The 19,391-nt window shown below is 27.0% G+C and overlaps 1 protein-coding gene across 1 annotated transcript; it reads right to left on the bottom strand.

The window, feature by feature from the left end:
- Nucleotides 1-1,936: 1,936 nt before the first annotated feature.
- On the bottom strand, nucleotides 1,937-19,290 carry LOC107438164 (regulatory particle non-ATPase 8). The gene is made up of 8 exons (XM_016050375.3): nucleotides 19,050-19,290; nucleotides 16,972-17,166; nucleotides 15,220-15,312; nucleotides 15,035-15,132; nucleotides 12,053-12,133; nucleotides 10,111-10,202; nucleotides 7,711-7,822; nucleotides 1,937-2,313 (listed from the first exon to the last, which is right to left on the bottom strand). Exons 2-8 carry the CDS (start codon nucleotides 17,144-17,146, stop codon nucleotides 2,002-2,004), a joined length of 963 nt encoding a protein of 320 aa, XP_015905861.1. The 5' UTR covers nucleotides 17,147-17,166; nucleotides 19,050-19,290; the 3' UTR covers nucleotides 1,937-2,001.
- Nucleotides 19,291-19,391: the final 101 nt, after the last annotated feature.

Below are 19,391 nucleotides of genomic sequence, written 5' to 3'. Positions count from 1 at the left end.
AACTATTCAACAATATCTACTTTTTCTCAGGGAAGAAGCAATTTTATATATATGCTATAGATATAAAAAAATTTCGGTAATTACAGAAATTTAATGTTTCTAAAAAAAAATGCTAGAATGAAAGCCTTTCGTACCTGATTTTGCTCTTTTTGCATCATCATCATAATTGGCCAGACAGCCTAATGTGGGTCAATGCCTTCCTCTGAAGATTTCTCCATAATGACTTCTGATTTATCTTTGATCTCCAAAACTTTTCATTAATTGCAAGAAGGCTGCGATAGCCTAGTTGGTAGGGCACTGGACCCATGTCCAAGAGTTCGTGTGTTCGATCCCCGCCAGACAAAGACTCCCTGTGTAGTAAATGGTGACTGAGGCACGTGAAATTTGTAAAGTAGCAAAGTCCTCCATGTTCCCATAACAAATCAATACCTCTGGGGGTACTGATCCAGGAGTTTCCTTGTCTTCTGGATTGGTTCAAAATTACAAGGCTACGGAGTTGAACATTAGTTGCCGTAAACCCTAAAATTGGGTCGTCTGCTCAACGACGGTTATAAAATATGAAATAAAATTAATTGCAAGAAAATCAGACTCCACAAAGTCAGCCCATTTCAACCGCGGCCTTCCCGACTCTTTTCAGTCTCGGTATATTTAAACTTTCAGCCGTGACATGGCTAGTTTTTTTTAAAAACATTATTTTAAAATTTCTTTCAAGCATTATTATATTTTGATACATTTATTATCCATTATCGTTAATTTTTAATCCACCAGCCTATTAATAACAAATAATGATTACAAAAATTTTTTGCCAATCGCCTCTTTTTTTCATTGAAAATGCACCCCATGTGTATTTTATTATTATTTTTAATGAGAATGAAGTTTTTATTAGTATTTTATAATATTCAGAAAATTAGTCCATTTTACGCTTCTTAATTTTTTTTTCGCTTCAGAAATGTATCTTGTAATATTTACTATATTTTGATAACTGCTTCAAAGGAAATGCCTTGCATTATAAATATCAACAATTTTTTAATCATTGAAGATTTTGCCACATGTTTCAAAAAATGGTTATAACTAAAAATGCTATAACTAGTCACTGACCGGAGCAAAATTTATTTCTTAACTTTCTCCAATATAAATTTTTTTTTGTACACATTAAATTTCTTTTATAAGTTGCTCCTGTATGCTTTCTCCAACATAAAACAATTCATTATCAAAAATACTCTTACACATTTCTTGAATCTCGTCGCTTAACCACTTCACATCGACTGCCAGATATATATACCAGCATGAAATAATCCTGTTCAACGTCAGTTATCATATTCAGGGGAGAGCCCAACTCAAAAATCCCGAATCTTTCCTGAGTAAAATCATTAATGGTGCATTTCAAGAAATTTATATCTTTATAAATTTAAATCATTTATATTTTCAAACCATGAAACTCTAATGAAAATATACGCAGCATATTTTAAATGAATAATTATTTCTAAGTTTACTTTCATCTTTAATCACATTTATTATTCCAATAGAAAAAAATATTTACAAATGAAAGTGATGCCGAGCATAAATTCTAGTTCTAATATATTTAAACAAAATATACACGAATTTCTATAGATAAATGTGATCGATGATTTCTTGAAACTTCTGAATATACGGAATGCGGCATAATGCAAAATTCATTAAAAGGTTAGTAAAATACTGGGGAAAATAAAGAGTAAAAATACATTAAAAAAAAAATGTATGTAACAATTCATATTTAGGTAATTTTATGAATTTAGGCCCAAACCCTCTGGTACTGGGCAGGCAGTCAAAAAAGACTCAGTAAAAAAGTTTGGGCATGCAAATGTGTTGAGTAAGCTAATTTTAAGTTTATCTTGATTTCAAACTTGGCATAAAAAAATATGAAAGAAAATATAAGTACAATCGGAAGGATAAACCATTACGAAAAAAGAAAATAGTTTAATTAGTTAAGCACAATGTTGAATAATAGACAAAAGAAAAAGTTCAGCTACTCTTGACATCTTTCTTCTTATCCTCTGCCTTACTTTCTTCTTTATCTTTCCTTTCTTTCACATCTTCCTTTTTACTGCTTTCCTTTCTCTCCGCATCCCTGTTGGTGATTTTGTTGTTGATGAGATTGTGCAGGGCTATCACAGATCTGGACAGAGATGCCAGGTAAACGACCAGCATCTGGTCATTTGATTTCACGTGCATGGACTTCACAAATTGCCGGATGGTGACGTCTGGGAGGAGATTGAGAATATCTTGAAGCTGATAGATGATTGTGTGGTTTACTGGCAAATTTCCAGTCACCACCTAAAATAATACAATCATTAATTATGTGAATGACAAAAAAATAGGATGAAATAATACAATAGATGGAATGAAATATAAAATTAAAGCTATTTACAACAAATAATAAACTCATAATATATTAAAATAACTCATACCACAATAAACTCACAATATAATAAATAAACTTATAATACAAGAATTAAACTCACAATGAAATAAATAAACCTACAATACAATAAATATAAACTGACAATACATTAAATAAACTTACAATATTTTCTAGAATGAGAGCCACAACCGGAAATTTATAGGAGTATTTAATTTTTATAACAGGCACAGCTTGCAGTTCAGTAAGTGCATAGACAGATTCTTTCATTTAAAAATGATAAAAATATAATGTAAAAGAAAGATTTTATTTTTTTAAACAGCATTTCTCTCTTTCAGTAGTGAGACATCTGCTCTACATGACCTTGGAGTCAAGCACCTGCTACAGGCTTTTGATGAAAAGAGGTGTAAAATGGAAAAAAGAAAGAAAAAAAAAACTCAATCTTGAGAAAAAGAATTCTCTGTGTTTTCCCAGTACATATGATAAGAGGAAACACAACAATTACTGTGTTCTTGGTGAGCTATCTTGGGCTAATTATATTTATTAGTTTTAATTGCTGGAAAAACAGCTGAGCATACTTAAATAATGTTGTAGTAAATGAAAAAGTTTAGAATAACAGAAATATGGTCAAATATCCCATATATTACGCTTTGAGTGGTCACCATTTTTTAAAAGACAGAAATATGAAACAAAATACCCTGTAATTTCCCAGATCATAAAGAATCAAAATCCCCTGTCAATATATGTAATTTTTAAATTCCTTGTATTTTTTAGGTTTTCCCTGTCCTTCCTGTGGAGGATTACCTGATTAACCCTGGATTAAACCCTGATTCTACATATAAAAAAATAATAAATGGGGTCAATTAAGAAAATTTTTGCTCGAATAACTGGTTCAGAAATATCTGGTTCTTTTTTTCTCTCTAACTCCTTTTCATTTGAAATATGTTTTGGACAATCATAAATCTAGCTTTTCTTATTTCTTTCCTAATGAATGAAATTTTAAATTCAAATGATTTTTTGAAATAACTTGTTTTTCAGAATGGTACGTTCTAATAAAAATAAAAAAAAAATCAGGAAAATGATGACAACTACCTAGAGATGGAATGAGAGACAAAAACAGAGTGGACACAAACATTAAGAAAACTAGCAGAATTAACATCTGTGTTAACCAAAGAAACATTTTTAGAGTAATTTTACTTCTCTATTAATTTTTGAAGAAATCTATTAACTTTTAAAACAGAGATAACATTGGTAAATTACAGCCATTTTATAACACTGATTTTACCATGATTTATATATAAATTATACCAAGTAAATATAACAGAATTATTGCTTGATTTTTAATCAAAAAACATTATATTCATTATTTAATCATTAATTAGTCAAAGGTTTCCAAATAAAACAAATTACAGAATTGAAATCTTTTTTTTCTTTTTCCCCCTTACCATTTAACAGCATGTTTGACACAGTTGGTACCTTCATTGGTGGAAGGAAAAAGATTTTCTCCACAAAATATTCCAGAAAAGATATTCAATTGCTCTGAATCTGACTTTTTCATTCTATCTTGAGTTGCAAAATCTCCTTAATTTGCAATTGCACTTTTGAGAGTTAAAACAACAGTGATAAATTTCTTAAATTTAGAATACAGGAACGAAGTTAGTGTCACTCTGTTTACAATCATCTATTGATTTTTTAAAAAATTATCTTATTCAACAGCAAGGAAAAAAAACTGTCAATGTTTATGTTATATATATATTAAAATCACGAGATTCTTCAGTTGATTCAAAATGTCATTACTTTGTGAACTTTTCTATCTTACACAAGAACTTGAACATTTAGAATTTTGTTAATAAAATTTTAACTTGTATAACAATTTTTGAAATTATTAATTTAATTCCAAATACAACAAAATATTAAAAAAAAAACTATTTGTGACTGAATCCTCAGCATAACATTTTAACAATTCTTATGATTGTTGAAATTCAAATCAAATTGAAATCATTTTAAATAAACTGTACAAAGAGATGAATTCCAATTTTTGGAACAGCTAAGTTCCGTCATACAAGGTTTGATTAAATCTTCTAAAAATACTAAATAAATACATGTTTCTCAATTCCCCTTTTTGAAATTTCATGAAAAAACCCTCATAAAGTTTCATACAATCGTTAATAAAGTTTTTTGGATAGAAATTAGCCAAAAAGAGCAGAATTCCGCAGAGTTATCCGATCACAAAAAAAGTTTTGCAGACTTTTCTATTATCGTGATTGAAAAACAGGCTAAAGGAACAAGGTTAAGGATATGCCAAAATTGAAGCGCATTTTGAAATAAAACTAAAAATTGCTTATGAAACGTTGACAGCTAAGTACAGTGAAGATATTAATAAGGTATGAAATTGATACAATATTTTCATGAGTTATTAGATCAGACCTGGAAAGCCGCACCTCGCATACTGGGAGAAAAGATAAATACAACATAAAATTACAATATTAAAATATGACATTTTCACATATAGTTGAAAAATCACTCGTTTATATACATTACTATAACAGAGATTAGTCATCAAATTTTTGTTTACAGGCTAAGTAGTATATAAGTAATGTATAAGTTATGAATAAGCATATTAAGAGTTCTTCAGTTATTATATTTTAACATATAACCAAAGTGAATATTTTTAGATTTTTTACTGAAAAATATTTTAATTATTAAAATTATATTAATTTTGGGCATAAAATATTAATCTAAAAGGCTTTTGAACAATTCTTTATTTCATCTTTTCATTTAAAAAAAATTTGTAGGATTTAAATCTAGGATAACCATTAATGAAATATTTGCTTATATAATTTATCAATTTTTAAAGAATCAAAATTTTGAATTTAAAAAGAATTAAAATATATAGTGTTATTATTTAAAAAAAGATCATAAAAAATTATAACATAATGTTTTAGTGAAAATAAACTTAGTATGCAAACGCAATAAATGCTTTGTTAGAAGATTATAATATTTAGAATAAAGATATTGTTTAATAACCAGGGTTCGTGATTTTTTGATTTAAATCTGATTCCTTTCATTTAAATCGGATTTTTTTTATTTATTCAAATACACTATAAAAACTTTGATTTATGATTAAAAAAACTTTATAAATGCTTAATCAAAATTAAATTAATACTAAAACTATAATATAACAATATTTTAGAAGCTCTAACTATCTAAAACAATTTTTTATTATAATACATAGCATTGAATGCATAGCCACCATATTAAAGAAAATGCATAATTGAAATTTAAAGATTAGATGAAATAGAGAATTTAAAGAACACTTTAACTATTAAAACAAAGTTTCAATTAGCAGTCCATAATTTTAATTTAAAATTGTGATTTCTTTCTCTCTTTTTTTTTTCTCTTTTGATTTTTAAAAGGACAAAATAAATATTTAATCTACATATTTTTATATTAAAATATTTATTTTTAATTCTATATCAAAATAGATAAGTTAAGCTAAAAAAAATTTTTAAAACATCTATGTGCTCATTGAAATTTTTCACACAAAATTTCTGCATAGAAAATATGATAATGTCAAATATACTGTAGACATATTATGAGAAAAAAAAAAATACTTATTGGTAAAAAAGACAGCACAATTCCAATTCTGGGTTATTTAATTTAAAAGAATGACTCTATATCAGGGGAAGAATGACAGTATACCATGAAAAAAATATCTGAATTCATCAGCATTTTTTTTTTCTTCTTCAATTTTTGGCATATTAGGGTAATTTCTTCCCAATATAACCTCAAGCTTTAGAAATATGCATTTTCCACCAATAAAATATAATGTCGATTTTAATTCCATGCTTTTTCAATCAAAAAGTAGAATTTTAATTAACATTATTTGCGAAAAAAATTCATGTTTATTAATTAGTCAATATTAAGACAGCATTAAATGTTTACTTTAATCTGTACTTTCAATCTCAACTATCAAAAGATTTTTAAAAATTTATTTTCAAATGTGTTGGAATTTAACAAGAAAGTAATTTTGTTTACTAAAATTAATCAATGCAGCAATTTATCCAAAATAAATTTTAAAACTATGAAAAGAAAATAATAAAAGTATCAATAATTTAAAACACTGTTTTTTAACTTTTTAAATCAATATATATATTAAAAAAATCATTTGATTTAAATCAATGATATTTTTAAAAAAAAAATCATTTGATTTAAATCAAGCTGATTACCAACAAACCCTGTTCATAATAAAAAGAAAGTTAATAAAAAACTTATAGAAACAATACAAATGAATTTGCATTAATGAGAAAAACAAAATTCATGAATTTGGAGGCAAATAAAATAAATAAATGTTAAATAATAATAAAAATCCTTTTAGATTACCATACAATAAATTTTTGAACTTCTTTAAATTTTTAGTAAATTAAAGTTTAAAATTTGTAAATCTGCTACCAGGTATAGAGACAATCAGTGTAAACAATGTAGATACTGTATTAATATTAATAACGAAAGTTTTTAAACTTAAAATGCATTGAAGAATCAAACGGCAAAATTAAACACAAGAAAAATTTTACTTCTTATTTATATACTGATTAAGTAGTTTTAAAATAAAATATTTTCTTCAATTTCAGCATTGCCTATGAAAACATCAAGCATTAAAGGTTCTTGCACAAGAAGTAATACAAAAATGAATTACTGTATTTTATTATTATTGTATTTGGAGTAAGGTCAAACTATTTTTACTACTAAAATAAAGCATATTGCTACAGCCTAGTGTATAACAGAAGAAAAATACAGAAATGAGCATGAATTTGAGCATTGCATTTGTTATTGCACTTATGCAAGTAGTCTTTTGCACTAAAAAATCTCAGTTTCAATAAAAATAAATTATTTGAGGGTATCAAATTATTAATACAAAAAAATTATTATTCAAAATTATTGAAAAATTATTATAAGATCATGTCCATCATTTTTGAGAACATCAAACATTTGTATCTAGTAACCCTACAACAGTAATTAGTACTTTAAACAAAATAGTTTTGCCGGCACAAAAGTTTGTCCTATTGTCTATTGAGTTGTTGTGGGTGACTGTTGGCTTCTTTCAGAAAAATGACTCTCAAAAATGAATGTATCTAAATACCAAGTTTGGAATTGAAATTACACTTAAAAGAAGAAGAAGAAAAAAAAGTAGTAAAATATTAATTTCATTATAGGTGATAAAATATATTAAATGGAAAAAAATTTTGTGTTGCATGAAAGGGCCAAAGAAGTTGGGATGATAAATGCATTATTTAAAAATAATCTATATATACCTGATCTAAATAATCCTTTATGTCAGCAATCTGAGAATGCAATCCTTTCAATCCTCTCAGCTGGTTTGTTATCCTTTGTGACAATGTCCCTAGAGTGGTATCTTTGATGTCTCTGTAAAAGAAAAAAAAAAAAACATTAAGAATAAATAAATAAAAAAAATACAGAGAAACACTGATTATACGTTTTCTGTGGGACTAGTGTATAAAATGCACAAAACAGAATAATATAAAATCTGGCTAAAAAAATATATAAGCATTTTTTTCAGAAAATTACACTTTGATGAACTACAAGGGGAAAAAATAGCATACTCTTTACAGGTTTCTTGTTTTTAGAGACAATTTCAACATAGCTGCCAACATGGATAAGAAAAAAATCCAATTTTAGAATTAATTTTAGAAATTCTAAAATTAATTTTAAGAAAAAAATTAATTTTATGAAATAATATAAATTTCATGATGATTATTGCATAATATATTAAATATTTTACACAAAAGGAATTTTAGGGATCTTTATAGAAAAACTGCAATGTTTTCCAGTTATGATGGACATTAAATGAACTTTAAATGTTATGTATTTTGTTTACTCATAATTTTGAATAGCATTTAATTCATCAAAGATAGCTAAAATATTTATTAATTAATTTAAAAAGGGAGTTCTGAATGAAAATTAAACTGAACATTTTAGACAAAAACAGTTTTTAACTGATTTTTATAAATGAGGCTAGCTTTATTAAATATAATATTTATTTTAATATTCAAGCAAGCAATATTCTGAGCAAAAATTCTATTTCAATAGGAATTTTTTAGGAAACTTACTCAATTTTAGGGATTTTTCTAAATGTATGAAAATTTTAATGAAACCAGTAGACCAGGAGAAACAGGAAAAATCCAGTAGTCTACTGAAAAGTCCAGTAACGTTGGCAGCTATGCAACAATATCCCTCTCAATACCTACTATTGTTTGCTAATTTTCTTTGTTTTACAAGCACAAGTATTTAAAAGATTTCATGTTTTCAAACTCTTGATCATATCCTCAGATATTTTTTGCACATCTTCATCACTATGATCAGGAAAAACCATTAAATCAGATATTGAAGGAAATGAAAAGTAATGGGATGCACATTGCAGTCGATATACATGTCATCGAGTTCAGAAGACCTTCAGTAATGCAATTTTATTCCAACATCTCCATTGAATTGAGAGAACTCATTTGCAATGCATTTTAAATGACACTATCCAACACTATAGGAATCAAATTCAGAGCTTAAGGAACATTTAATTTTAATTTACAAGCATTTTGCAGGTCATTGGAAAGAGATTTTCTAAGAAGTTGATAAGTATAACATTCTTTAAATTATTGCATTATTCAAAGATTCAAAGGATGAAGTTTTCTGGAAATAATTCCACTAAAACAACATCAACTAAACATAACAAATGGCAATTAAAATTTATTAGTCATTCTTTACCTCATTACAACTGTTTTGTGAAAAATACATTGCGTGTGCATTTCATTCCTATTTTGTTCTATAAATATGGAAATATAATAAAATCTTTAAATTCTGAAAATTACTTTGTTACACACTTATTTCTTGACATTTTTTCTTCATTTTCGAACTTAACTTTACCATATTTTGAGAAATGCCTTACATTATTAATATTAACAACTTTTTTTTTAATCAGTGAACCCCTTAACAGTTAATTTCAGAAAAATGGACCAAAAATGGAAATTTTTTTTGACTGTTTAATTTTGTTCTTTATATTATTATAAACGTTAGAAAAGGGTTTCTTATTACAAGAATAAAATTTTAAATGCAATAACTATTTTATTTATAACTTTTACATACACATAAAAAAGTAATGGATTACACGCACATCTTATTCAATCAGAGCAAATTAAACAAAATTTTGAAGGTAAATGTAATATAACTAGTATAATATAATATAAAAACACAACAATAAGATTTTCAATACATAAATTTTACAGTACGGTATATCCTGGAACTCCGACCCACATTTCCCTCCCTTGACAGTCCTAATCTGTGAAAAACTAGGACCACCAATGCCATCTATTAGAAAAATAAAGAATTAAGTATCCTAAAATAGAAACAAACTCAGCTCGGGCATCACAAAATAGTAATGTTAATATTTCTCTTGCCCGAAGTCAGTTCGAGCATCACAAATACTGAACAGAGTAGTTGCTCGAACTGGATTCACATGACACTGGCACGGGGTTAAAAATGTCTTCAAAAATTGCCACTTCGGGAAATGCTATAATTGGCCAGTAACAAATTTTTTCTAATTTAGCTCTAAACTGCTAATTGCTGATATTTCAAAAAAATAGAAATTTTAGGTTTTCCCAGTTCTCAAAGAGAGTGGGTAATTTAAAATAAAAAATTATTACCTTAGGAGATGTTCAACACCAACTTCCTCAGCCTCTTCAGCTCCTATTTCACTTGGAACATGCTCAAATGTTTTGCTTGTTGGAGTTCCATCCTGTAATTACAAATTACATCTGAGCTTAGAAATGCAGTAAACAGATAATCAAATTATATTTACATGCAGAGCATTATGTATATGTTACCGTAAATAATCAAGATCAAGAGAATGTCGACTTCACCAGTGAATGTCAACTATCACATTGTCACTTTGGTGAAAGTCCGAAATATTTGTTATATTTGATCTGATATCAATTTATTTGTTGATATTATTATATTTATTTAATATTTTAATATCAGTGTTCGGAGTACTGGTTAAATGCATACTGGGCAGTGGCACTTGACCTTAAAAAAACATTGATGTAGAGCATAGCAGGCAAATATATATCAGACAGTGGCACTAGTATATATTATGAACATTTACCAAAATGACTATGAGATTGTCAACATTCACCAGTCGAAGTCAACAACAGTTATCCACAGTAACATACATATAATTTTAAAATAATGTATTTGACACTGGGCACAAGACTGTATGAGGAAAAAGAAATTCTTTTTCTCCTTATTTCATTATCAGGCATGGCATAGCAGAAAAGACGAAAAAAACTTGTTTTTTTCCCCAGTCTTTTCTGCTATGCCATGCCTGATGTTCATGTATTTTTTTTATAAAAAAATTATTTAAAAAGAATTATTGGTATTAAGCCAATTTATTAACAATAGTTTTGTTTAAATGATGCTTTATAGTGTGAAAAGTATCAAATTTAATACCATAAAATAATAAGTAATACAAAATAATAAATATTATAAAATAGCAAGTTTTTTTTACACTTAAAACAAAAGGATTGAATTATTAATACTAGATGGTCAACTCAGAAAATAAAGCATTTGAAAAACCTTCAGATTTTTCTGGAGTAATGGAATGTTAAAAGCAAAAAGCTTTAAATTAATAAAAATTACTACATATTTCAAAATAACACTATAAGAGTAACAAGCTCATATCATGTTAAACTGTTCCATTTAAATTATCCTTTTATCATTCAAATAACTTACAAAGAATAATAAATGAGCAATATTACTATTGTATTAAAGTAAAACTTCATTTTTGAATAGTTACACAAAAGAACTGAACAAGTAGAAGTTGAGGATCCATTCATCATATTTCTCTGACTTGCCAAATTTGGAAACACAAATGTTATGCATTAGAAAGCATTTACCTTGTAAGTCATTTTTATCCAATATATATTTTATTTGAATAAAATATAAGTTGACAATTTTGATTATAACAAAAACAATAATAATAATATTCATAAATTAATTCAAAAAAGAACATTTTTAGAAAAATATATTTTATGAAATTAAAAAAGTTTCAAACTTATTACTATAAATAAAACTCACTTCATTTTTAAATCTCATTACTATTACATTAAGCCGCATGAATAAATTCACAAAAGTTTTTAGTAAAATAAATTTCATGAAATAACTCATTACTATAAATAACACTCACTTCATTTTTAAGTCTCATTACCATTACATTAAGTTGCATGAATTAATTTTTTAAAAAAAAGGACGCTTTTAGTAAAATATACTTTATGAAATTAAAACAATTTCAAACTTATTACTACAAATAACGCTCGCTTCATTAAGTCGCATTTCTTAATCAAATCCAGAAGTAGCCAAAAGGCTAAGATTTATTTTTATATGATTTTTTTAATAGACTAAGATTTTTTTTCCTTCTGGAACATGTTTTTTAAATAGACAAAAAACATTTCAGTTTTTCATTTCACATTCAAGGTCCAAATTTTTTAGTTTATTGAAAAATATAATTTTTGAAGTTAATATTTTTTTCTAAAAAAGAATATGTTTTAAAATTATTCTTAAAAAGTTTAAAAATGAAATTGAAATATATACATCATGAACTTCTTCAACAGCTATGTAAGCCTCAGTAGGCAATCCCAGGTCTTTCGGTTTAGCTCCAATAATAACCAACACCTAAATGTAGAAAAGAGATAATTTCAGTGGAAAGCATAGAGCAAATATAAGTGATTATGGTATACACTACTCTTAAAATTTCCAATAGGCGAAGTAGAATGTTTAATCGTTCTTCTTGATATAACATCGTCCTAGCAATGGTAGGTTTTTAAAGATTCCTTACAAATACTGTGATAATATCTATAGATTTAGATTTGAAAACTTTTGCTTTTCAAAATGGGGATTCAGAGATTTCTTGTTTATTAAATACTAAATGAGGAATTAAGTTATAAAAGAAATAACAGTTACATCCACAGGCCAGAATAGGATTTATTTTTAAAAAATTTCTAAACTTACAGAAGTTACTAAAAATTGGAGTAAAAGTAAATTACGCTTAAAGTTACGTGTTTTTAAAGTCTGCAAATATGACATTTGTAAATCGAGAAATTGCCCTTTGGCAAAATAGATGGCATTTCTAGATAAGTTTCACAGTCAACCCAGCTCAAGTTGTGAAACATATAATCTCCAAAAATCATTTACACTCAAAAAACCTACCATGAAAATTTCAGACTCACTTTTAAAGGTATTAAGCAAACAAGCCTGAGAGGAACTGAATTATTAGTGATTAAGCTTGTGAAAGATTTAATATAGCAGACAAGGGCAAAAATTTACCAAATATAAAGCCGAAACTTACAAAGAGAAGGGGCAAATAAAATATATTACTGTATTGCATAAACTCAACAATATAAATATTATTGAGTTTCTACTCATTAAAAAGCACATATTTATTTAATCTTTATACTAACTAATTTTTTTAAACTTTAACTGAACCAAACATATTTCTCTACATTTGTATAGCAAAAAAACAAAGGTTAAAATGTTTGACCCGTGTAATTTCTATCCCTCACAAAAAAAAAAATAGTAATAAATAAATACATGTTAGGCAAGGTTTCTACAATTCAGTCATTTTGAAACTTTTTTTTCCTTCCCTTTTAAAATTCTGTTATTATTAACACTATGTTCTTATGACATGCAAATTTCAAATTTTGAGCTACAATTTCTTGATGTGCTGGGTTTGCATTGATTCTGTTGTAAATCCAAACTTTTCTGATCATTTTTCAGCAGTTATTTAACATCTTTTGGCTAATTTCACCTGATTTTTAAAATTTTGATGTTCATAATATTATACTATTAAGACATGCAAATTTTGGATTTGAGTTATCAATTTCAGAAGTGCTTGAAAGTTTTGTGACTTTATTTATAAAATCATAATTTTGACTGGCAGACACACTCATTACATTTTGTAATTTTATTTATTTACTTTTATTTTATTTTTTTATATATTTTTTGAAAAAGCAATACATAGAAGATCAGGGGTGATTGCAACCCAAATTGAAAATCCATGAAAGTTGAAAACTCGAACATACAATTGAACAGTGTGCAAAAACTCTATAACAATATATCAATTTATATACTATTCATAATTAATATAATTTTCAGAGCTAAGATTTATAATTTAACTATCTACTGACAAAGAATATCACACTTATATAGTAATTAATTTAGAAAAAAAAACTTAGATCTCACAAGAATTTCGATACTGGATTTTAAAATTCGTGAGAATATGAATCACAATATTGGATTTTAAGAGTGCGAAAATACAAATCACGATATTGGGTTATAAAATCGCATGAATGTGAATTGCGACATTGGACTTAAGAACGCGAAGACAAATTGGATTGCACGATTTTTAGATCTTGTGAATACGAATAGCGACCTTGGATTTTGAACTTATGTGAATACAAATTGCCATATTGATATACAAAACTCAAAAAAACGAACTGAGGTATCGAATTTTTAAATCTCTTGAATACGATTCACTATGAGTAACTTTTAAATCAGGTAAATATGAACATCAATGTACAATATTAAAATCGGGAGAAAATTAATTGCAGATTCTGATGTAGTTTCAAATATTAAAAACTATAAAAATCAAAAAAAAAAAAATTGCGGAAGAATCATTTGTGTGAAAACTTCTCAATAAGGCAATTTAAAATTTTAGATTGTAGGATTTAATTATTAATTAATTTAAGATAGCGGTTAAAATTCTGTAAGATTATAAGTTTTTATACGCGGGATTCCGTGAAAAAAATCACATGCCCTACTCCTAGTTTCTAGACTTGGAGTGATGATTCAAAAAACTGCGGAATTCCGGAGTACACTCGGAATACATTCACCCCCAGAAGATACGTAAAATGCAATTCTATAAGCTGCAATAACTTTGCATTAAAGTAATTTCTGTAACCGAACAAGAACTATTTGCTGCGTGTATATATATTCCATGCACTATTACTTGCAGGCAGTAATAAAATATATAAACTTAAGTGTAAGTTTTTGTGTTATAAAGAAATTTGCATTTAAAAATCATTTTAAAACCTTAAAATATTCATTTGTGTTGATATATATTGTGATGTTTAATAGATATGAAATATATGAGGATGATTGAGATATAAAAAGATCTATACAACACTATGTTCAATATAAAGCCTCACATTTCATTGTTTGCATTATACAGATACATTACAATATTAATTTTATACAGAGTTTGCACAATACCTTTGATCTAACTAATTAATAGTAATTTAGGTAAATTCAACAGGAAGTCAACCAGAATAAAATAATTCAGCATGTAAAAGACATTTCTACAAAATTTTTTAATTAGTTCAATTTTGAACTTACAAAATTTGAATTAACCATAAAACCAATTCTTTAACTTTTATGATGTTTAAGTCTGATATTAACTCAAAATTTTAGCAAAAATTATTCACAATAAAACAATTCAACAGAAAAGATAATAATAAAACATTTTTCCAAAAAATTTTAATGAATCAGAAATAACACCTGATCAATTTTAAAACTTACAGAATTCGGACAATATCGGCGAACCAGTTCATTAATAGCAATATCATTTTGGTGAAGTTTAGGACCAGTATGGTACCATCCAACAATACGTTCTCGAGCTGCAAAATATTTATGTTTACGTTGTATAGTTTTTAGAGCACATTGCATAGTTTAACAAATGAAAGAAGCTAACATTCATAACGTACCATTTACTTTTTTGAACATACTGTACATGTTTTCAAGGTAATCATGATCTAAAAACCAGACACTTTTGTCTTTATCATCCTCATCAAATGGAACTATAAAATAAAAGGAACTATAATATATTGACAAGCAACAAAACAAATTACATTAAGCAAATATACATTTCCTTTCCTTTCTTTTACTTTAAGCTTGTTCATTAATTATGTGTGATAATTTTTTTTAAATATATTTCATGATTATTTGTCCTTCAAAATACATAAGATCAAATACTTTACTTTTGCAAATGTAAAGATTAGGACCCAACTGAGAGAATGACTATCTGATGCTTACTAAGGATAGTTACAGGGGGGGGGGTAATTGGTACTTGCATGATTTAAAAATTGATTTTTATTTCTGATCTATTGTGTACATTTTGTACTTAAAATATGTGGCATTCACATCTCATCTACTGAAAATTTTGACTTTGTTGTAACTTGGACACCTTGTGGCAGAATTGCAGGGACATTGGCGTAAAGCATTACTGAGTATTTGCAGAAAGACTCTTCTTTTGGGAAATTTTTTTTTTTTTCCTGTAGAAATTTATACGTAAAATTTGGATTCCATATTTTAAGAATCACTTTTCGTCACATTCAATTTACGCCAATAGTATTGTGAATCCAATTATGTTTTGATTGTATTTTCGGCAGTTAATGATTTTCACATGGTTTTTAATTATCCGGATGTATTTCGAATTCTGTATTCGAGTATTTATTTAAGGCAACGATTCTATTGTTCTGTTTGGCAATTATTGCCTTTGATTTCCTTAATAGTTTTTAAACTCCGATATTATTTATTACAACAATCAAATCTTGAAACGAAACATGAATTTGATTAACACCTTTTTGAAGAGTATAATTCGCGCAATTTCATCTTCGGTCTGTTTTACTGTATTTACCGCTCCGGATTTCATGATTTAAAATTTTTTTTAAATGAGATAATGATTTACAAAGGATAAAGGAAATAATTCGTGTGTTTTTATCCCTAACAAAATGTGAGAATATCGCCCATAATATTAGAATAAAAAAATATTATATATTTAATGAGAATAATTATGTGTCTTTTTTGTTTATGGGTTTTTTTTGTTATTATTTTAAATTAATAACATACATATTTGTTATTATTTAAAGCATCTTACAGAAAGATATTAGTGTCAAAGAATTTTGTCATAGAAAGCCTGGAAATAAAACAGTATTTTCATGTATATTAACGCTAAAAAATTATGATATCAATTATTCTGTCAGAGTTTGGATTCTTATTAAGATATAGTATTTTTTCAAAAAATGATTTCTCCACTATTATCCAAATTTATAAAATTCAGACTGATTTCAGTCATTTTCAGACGAAAGGGGAATTTCTTTCCAAATGTAATAACAATGTTACTCTGTTTCTGTAAAAAACAAAAAAAAACAAGAACAATCCTCTAAATAACTACTGCGCAAGTTTTTACTACAAATTCAACAGAATTAAAAATAAGATAAATATCTTATGAATTTTACAATGATTTTAACTTATAAATTATATTGTATATTTCTTTTAGTGAAAACAAAATTACTTGTTTAAAAAAATATTGCGTAGCACAATAAATAAAAGTAAGCAGCTCTTAAATTAGAAGAACAGAAATTAAAGAGGTTTATTTGCAATAAAAACACCATCCATAAGAATAGAAATTAAATATAAAGATCAATAAAAATTTGAGCCAAAAACTTTTTTAATACCTGCAAAACTGTTTGACACATCCAAAATGCCTTTTCCTTTCCAAGATCCCAGAAGAATGCCAACAACTCTTTTCTGATTACCAATTTTCCCCATACGATTAAAATGGTCTACAACACTTAGAAGAACAAGTGGATGAACAATGACTTTAGATATTGGTGGATCAGCAGCAGGCATCTTGATTACTTACTCTTTATCTATTAAAAAAATAACATCAAAACCTTATAAACAACCCTTATAAGTTATTTTACTAAATAATCAATCTTAATTAATAGTTTTAAAAAATAATGTAAAAAATCATTATAATCCTAATTTTGTAAAGCAGCGTTTTCACTAGAGCGCGAGAATCTAGCATATTTTTTTCTTTTCTAGTATTAAAAAATTATTAACGCGATAAATTCACGCATTCTATTAATGAATTTCAAAATGGCCGACATTTTCACGCCATTTTGAATAAAATCTGTTTCGCTTTTCTTTCATTATTTTCAACGCTGGTCCTTGTTATCTAGCTTCCCTATTTACCAGTATTGTTCAGAACAGGTGCGAACAGCGGAACCCCCCCAACCCCTTTCAGAACACATTTCACTGAAACCACTTGTTCACCGTAGGCAAGGTTTCTTCATGTAAGACGTTTAAATTTCTAGTGTATGAATGTAAGATGGACAAATACCTTGTTAAGGGAACATCTTCTACTCCGTAACGGACAAATGAAAATGAAACAAGTGTCGGTAGAAACAGTCAAAACGAAACAAATACTGTCATTTTTCAGCTAAATAAAAAAATCAGTAGAGAAAAAAAAATTAGTCCTTTATTATAAGTTATCTAAAGTCAGCTCTATTTTTAGCATCTGTTGTGAGGTCACTTAGCACCCAAAACCGATTTAAGACAAAATTTCGTAACAGAATGACTGATAAGCATTTGAGCAACCTAATGAGAATAGCTGAGGAAAAAATAGATATAGAACATTTTCCATGTGATGATGCAGCAAAAAATACTCAATGCTTTAAAAATAAGATGTTAAAAATGTATTATAATTGAATAAATATTTTTTTTCCACGTCTATTTGCGCTTTTTTACTTTTTAGAAATCTCATCCTGTTTTTGAGAAAGGGTGAGAAATTCTCTCCCATTTCTTTTTCTGTAATGAAAACACTGTAAAGATAGTCCTATAATGATAATTACTTAATTCTTTAACTCAAAAAGGGGAGATTTCCGAATCATGATCTGTGGCAGAATAATCGCCAAGTCTTGGCAGCGATCAGCGAGAAACTAAAAAAAACATCACAGAAAGGGACAAACTCAAAAAGTATAACTCGTTACCAACCCCATGCAAACATCTACATGTTTTTTTTTTTAAAAAATTTCAAGTATATAAAATTTATTTGGCACGTTGGCGATAGTAGTAAGCGAGACAGATCACCATACGGAAATATCCCTCTCACACATTTCTCACCATGCTATACAATTCAAGCATTGCTACATAAAATTATTTTACATTTCTGTCCTTAATGAGACAGCCTTACAGAAATTAAGAAAACTTAATCACTCATCCATAGAACTAGCTAAAAGATCTCATTAGTCCTTACATATTTTTACTGGACTATTTGAAGAAGAAAAAAGCTAATACACACGTTTAAAAATAATTAAAAAAAATTAAAATGAGAAATGACAATGTAGAGAATGTGTAATGCCTACAATTATGATGAAATATGCTATTTTGTAATAAAAAACAAACTAAAATATGAAGAAAAAAAAACTGCCAGCAATCAATTTATTAACATCCCGAACCAACTAAATTTTGAGCCCTGTTCGATTAGTTACAGCTATATCTTATAGAAAATGATGTTAAGACATCACGCAAATTAGACAATATTATTTAATTCTTTAACTCAAAAAGGGGAGATTAACGTTCAATTAACTTCCCCAAACGACTTTAAATGAGAAAACAACGCATATTTTTTAACTTATTTAAGTAAGATTTTACTATATTTACTAAATAATGAAGTTAAAAATGAAATGTGATACATGAATAAGAACTTAATTATCTCAAAATAAATTATTCGAACGTGTATTTTCAGTACCTTAGAGAGAAAACAGAAAAGGAATACTATGATTTACTTTATGAAATATATTTAAATTTCTACAAGGAAATAAAATTAGCGAAAATGAAGTTAGAATTCGCGGTCGGGAAAATATTCTCAGTCACTTCTGTCAGTAAATAAACATGACTTGAAAGAAAGAATGTATACCATTGCCATTCTTGAGAAATAAATTTAAAAATTAATTGATTAAGAAGTATTTTGTTATATTTTTACTAGACATTTCATTGCTCAAATTTATGGCTTTTAATTGGTCAGATCCTAATACTGGATTTGATGCGCAATTAAGGCAGTTTGGATCTTAACGAATCAAAATCCTTTAAA

This window comes from Parasteatoda tepidariorum, chromosome 2 (assembly GCF_043381705.1).
Source record: "Parasteatoda tepidariorum isolate YZ-2023 chromosome 2, CAS_Ptep_4.0, whole genome shotgun sequence".
In the NCBI taxonomy this organism is placed as follows: Eukaryota; Metazoa; Arthropoda; class Arachnida; order Araneae; family Theridiidae; genus Parasteatoda; species Parasteatoda tepidariorum.
Note: the sequence above shows the minus strand (reverse complement) of the source record. Positions and strands in the feature narration are given on the sequence as shown.

What these genes read in the sequence shown, in the direction of transcription:
- LOC107438164 (XM_016050375.3), bottom strand. Translation starts at nt 17,146, where the DNA reads ATGCCTGCTGCTGATCCACCAATATCTAAAGTCATTGTTCATCCACTT. An exon ending in GCCGATATTGTCCGAATTCT is followed by an intron (nt 12,134 to 15,034) that starts GTAAGTTTTAAA and finishes TTCTACATTTAG; the next exon opens with GTGTTGGTTATTATTGGAGC. An exon ending in TAAAGGATTATTTAGATCAG is followed by an intron (nt 2,314 to 7,710) that starts GTATATATAGAT and finishes GTATTATTTTAG; the next exon opens with GTGGTGACTGGAAATTTGCC.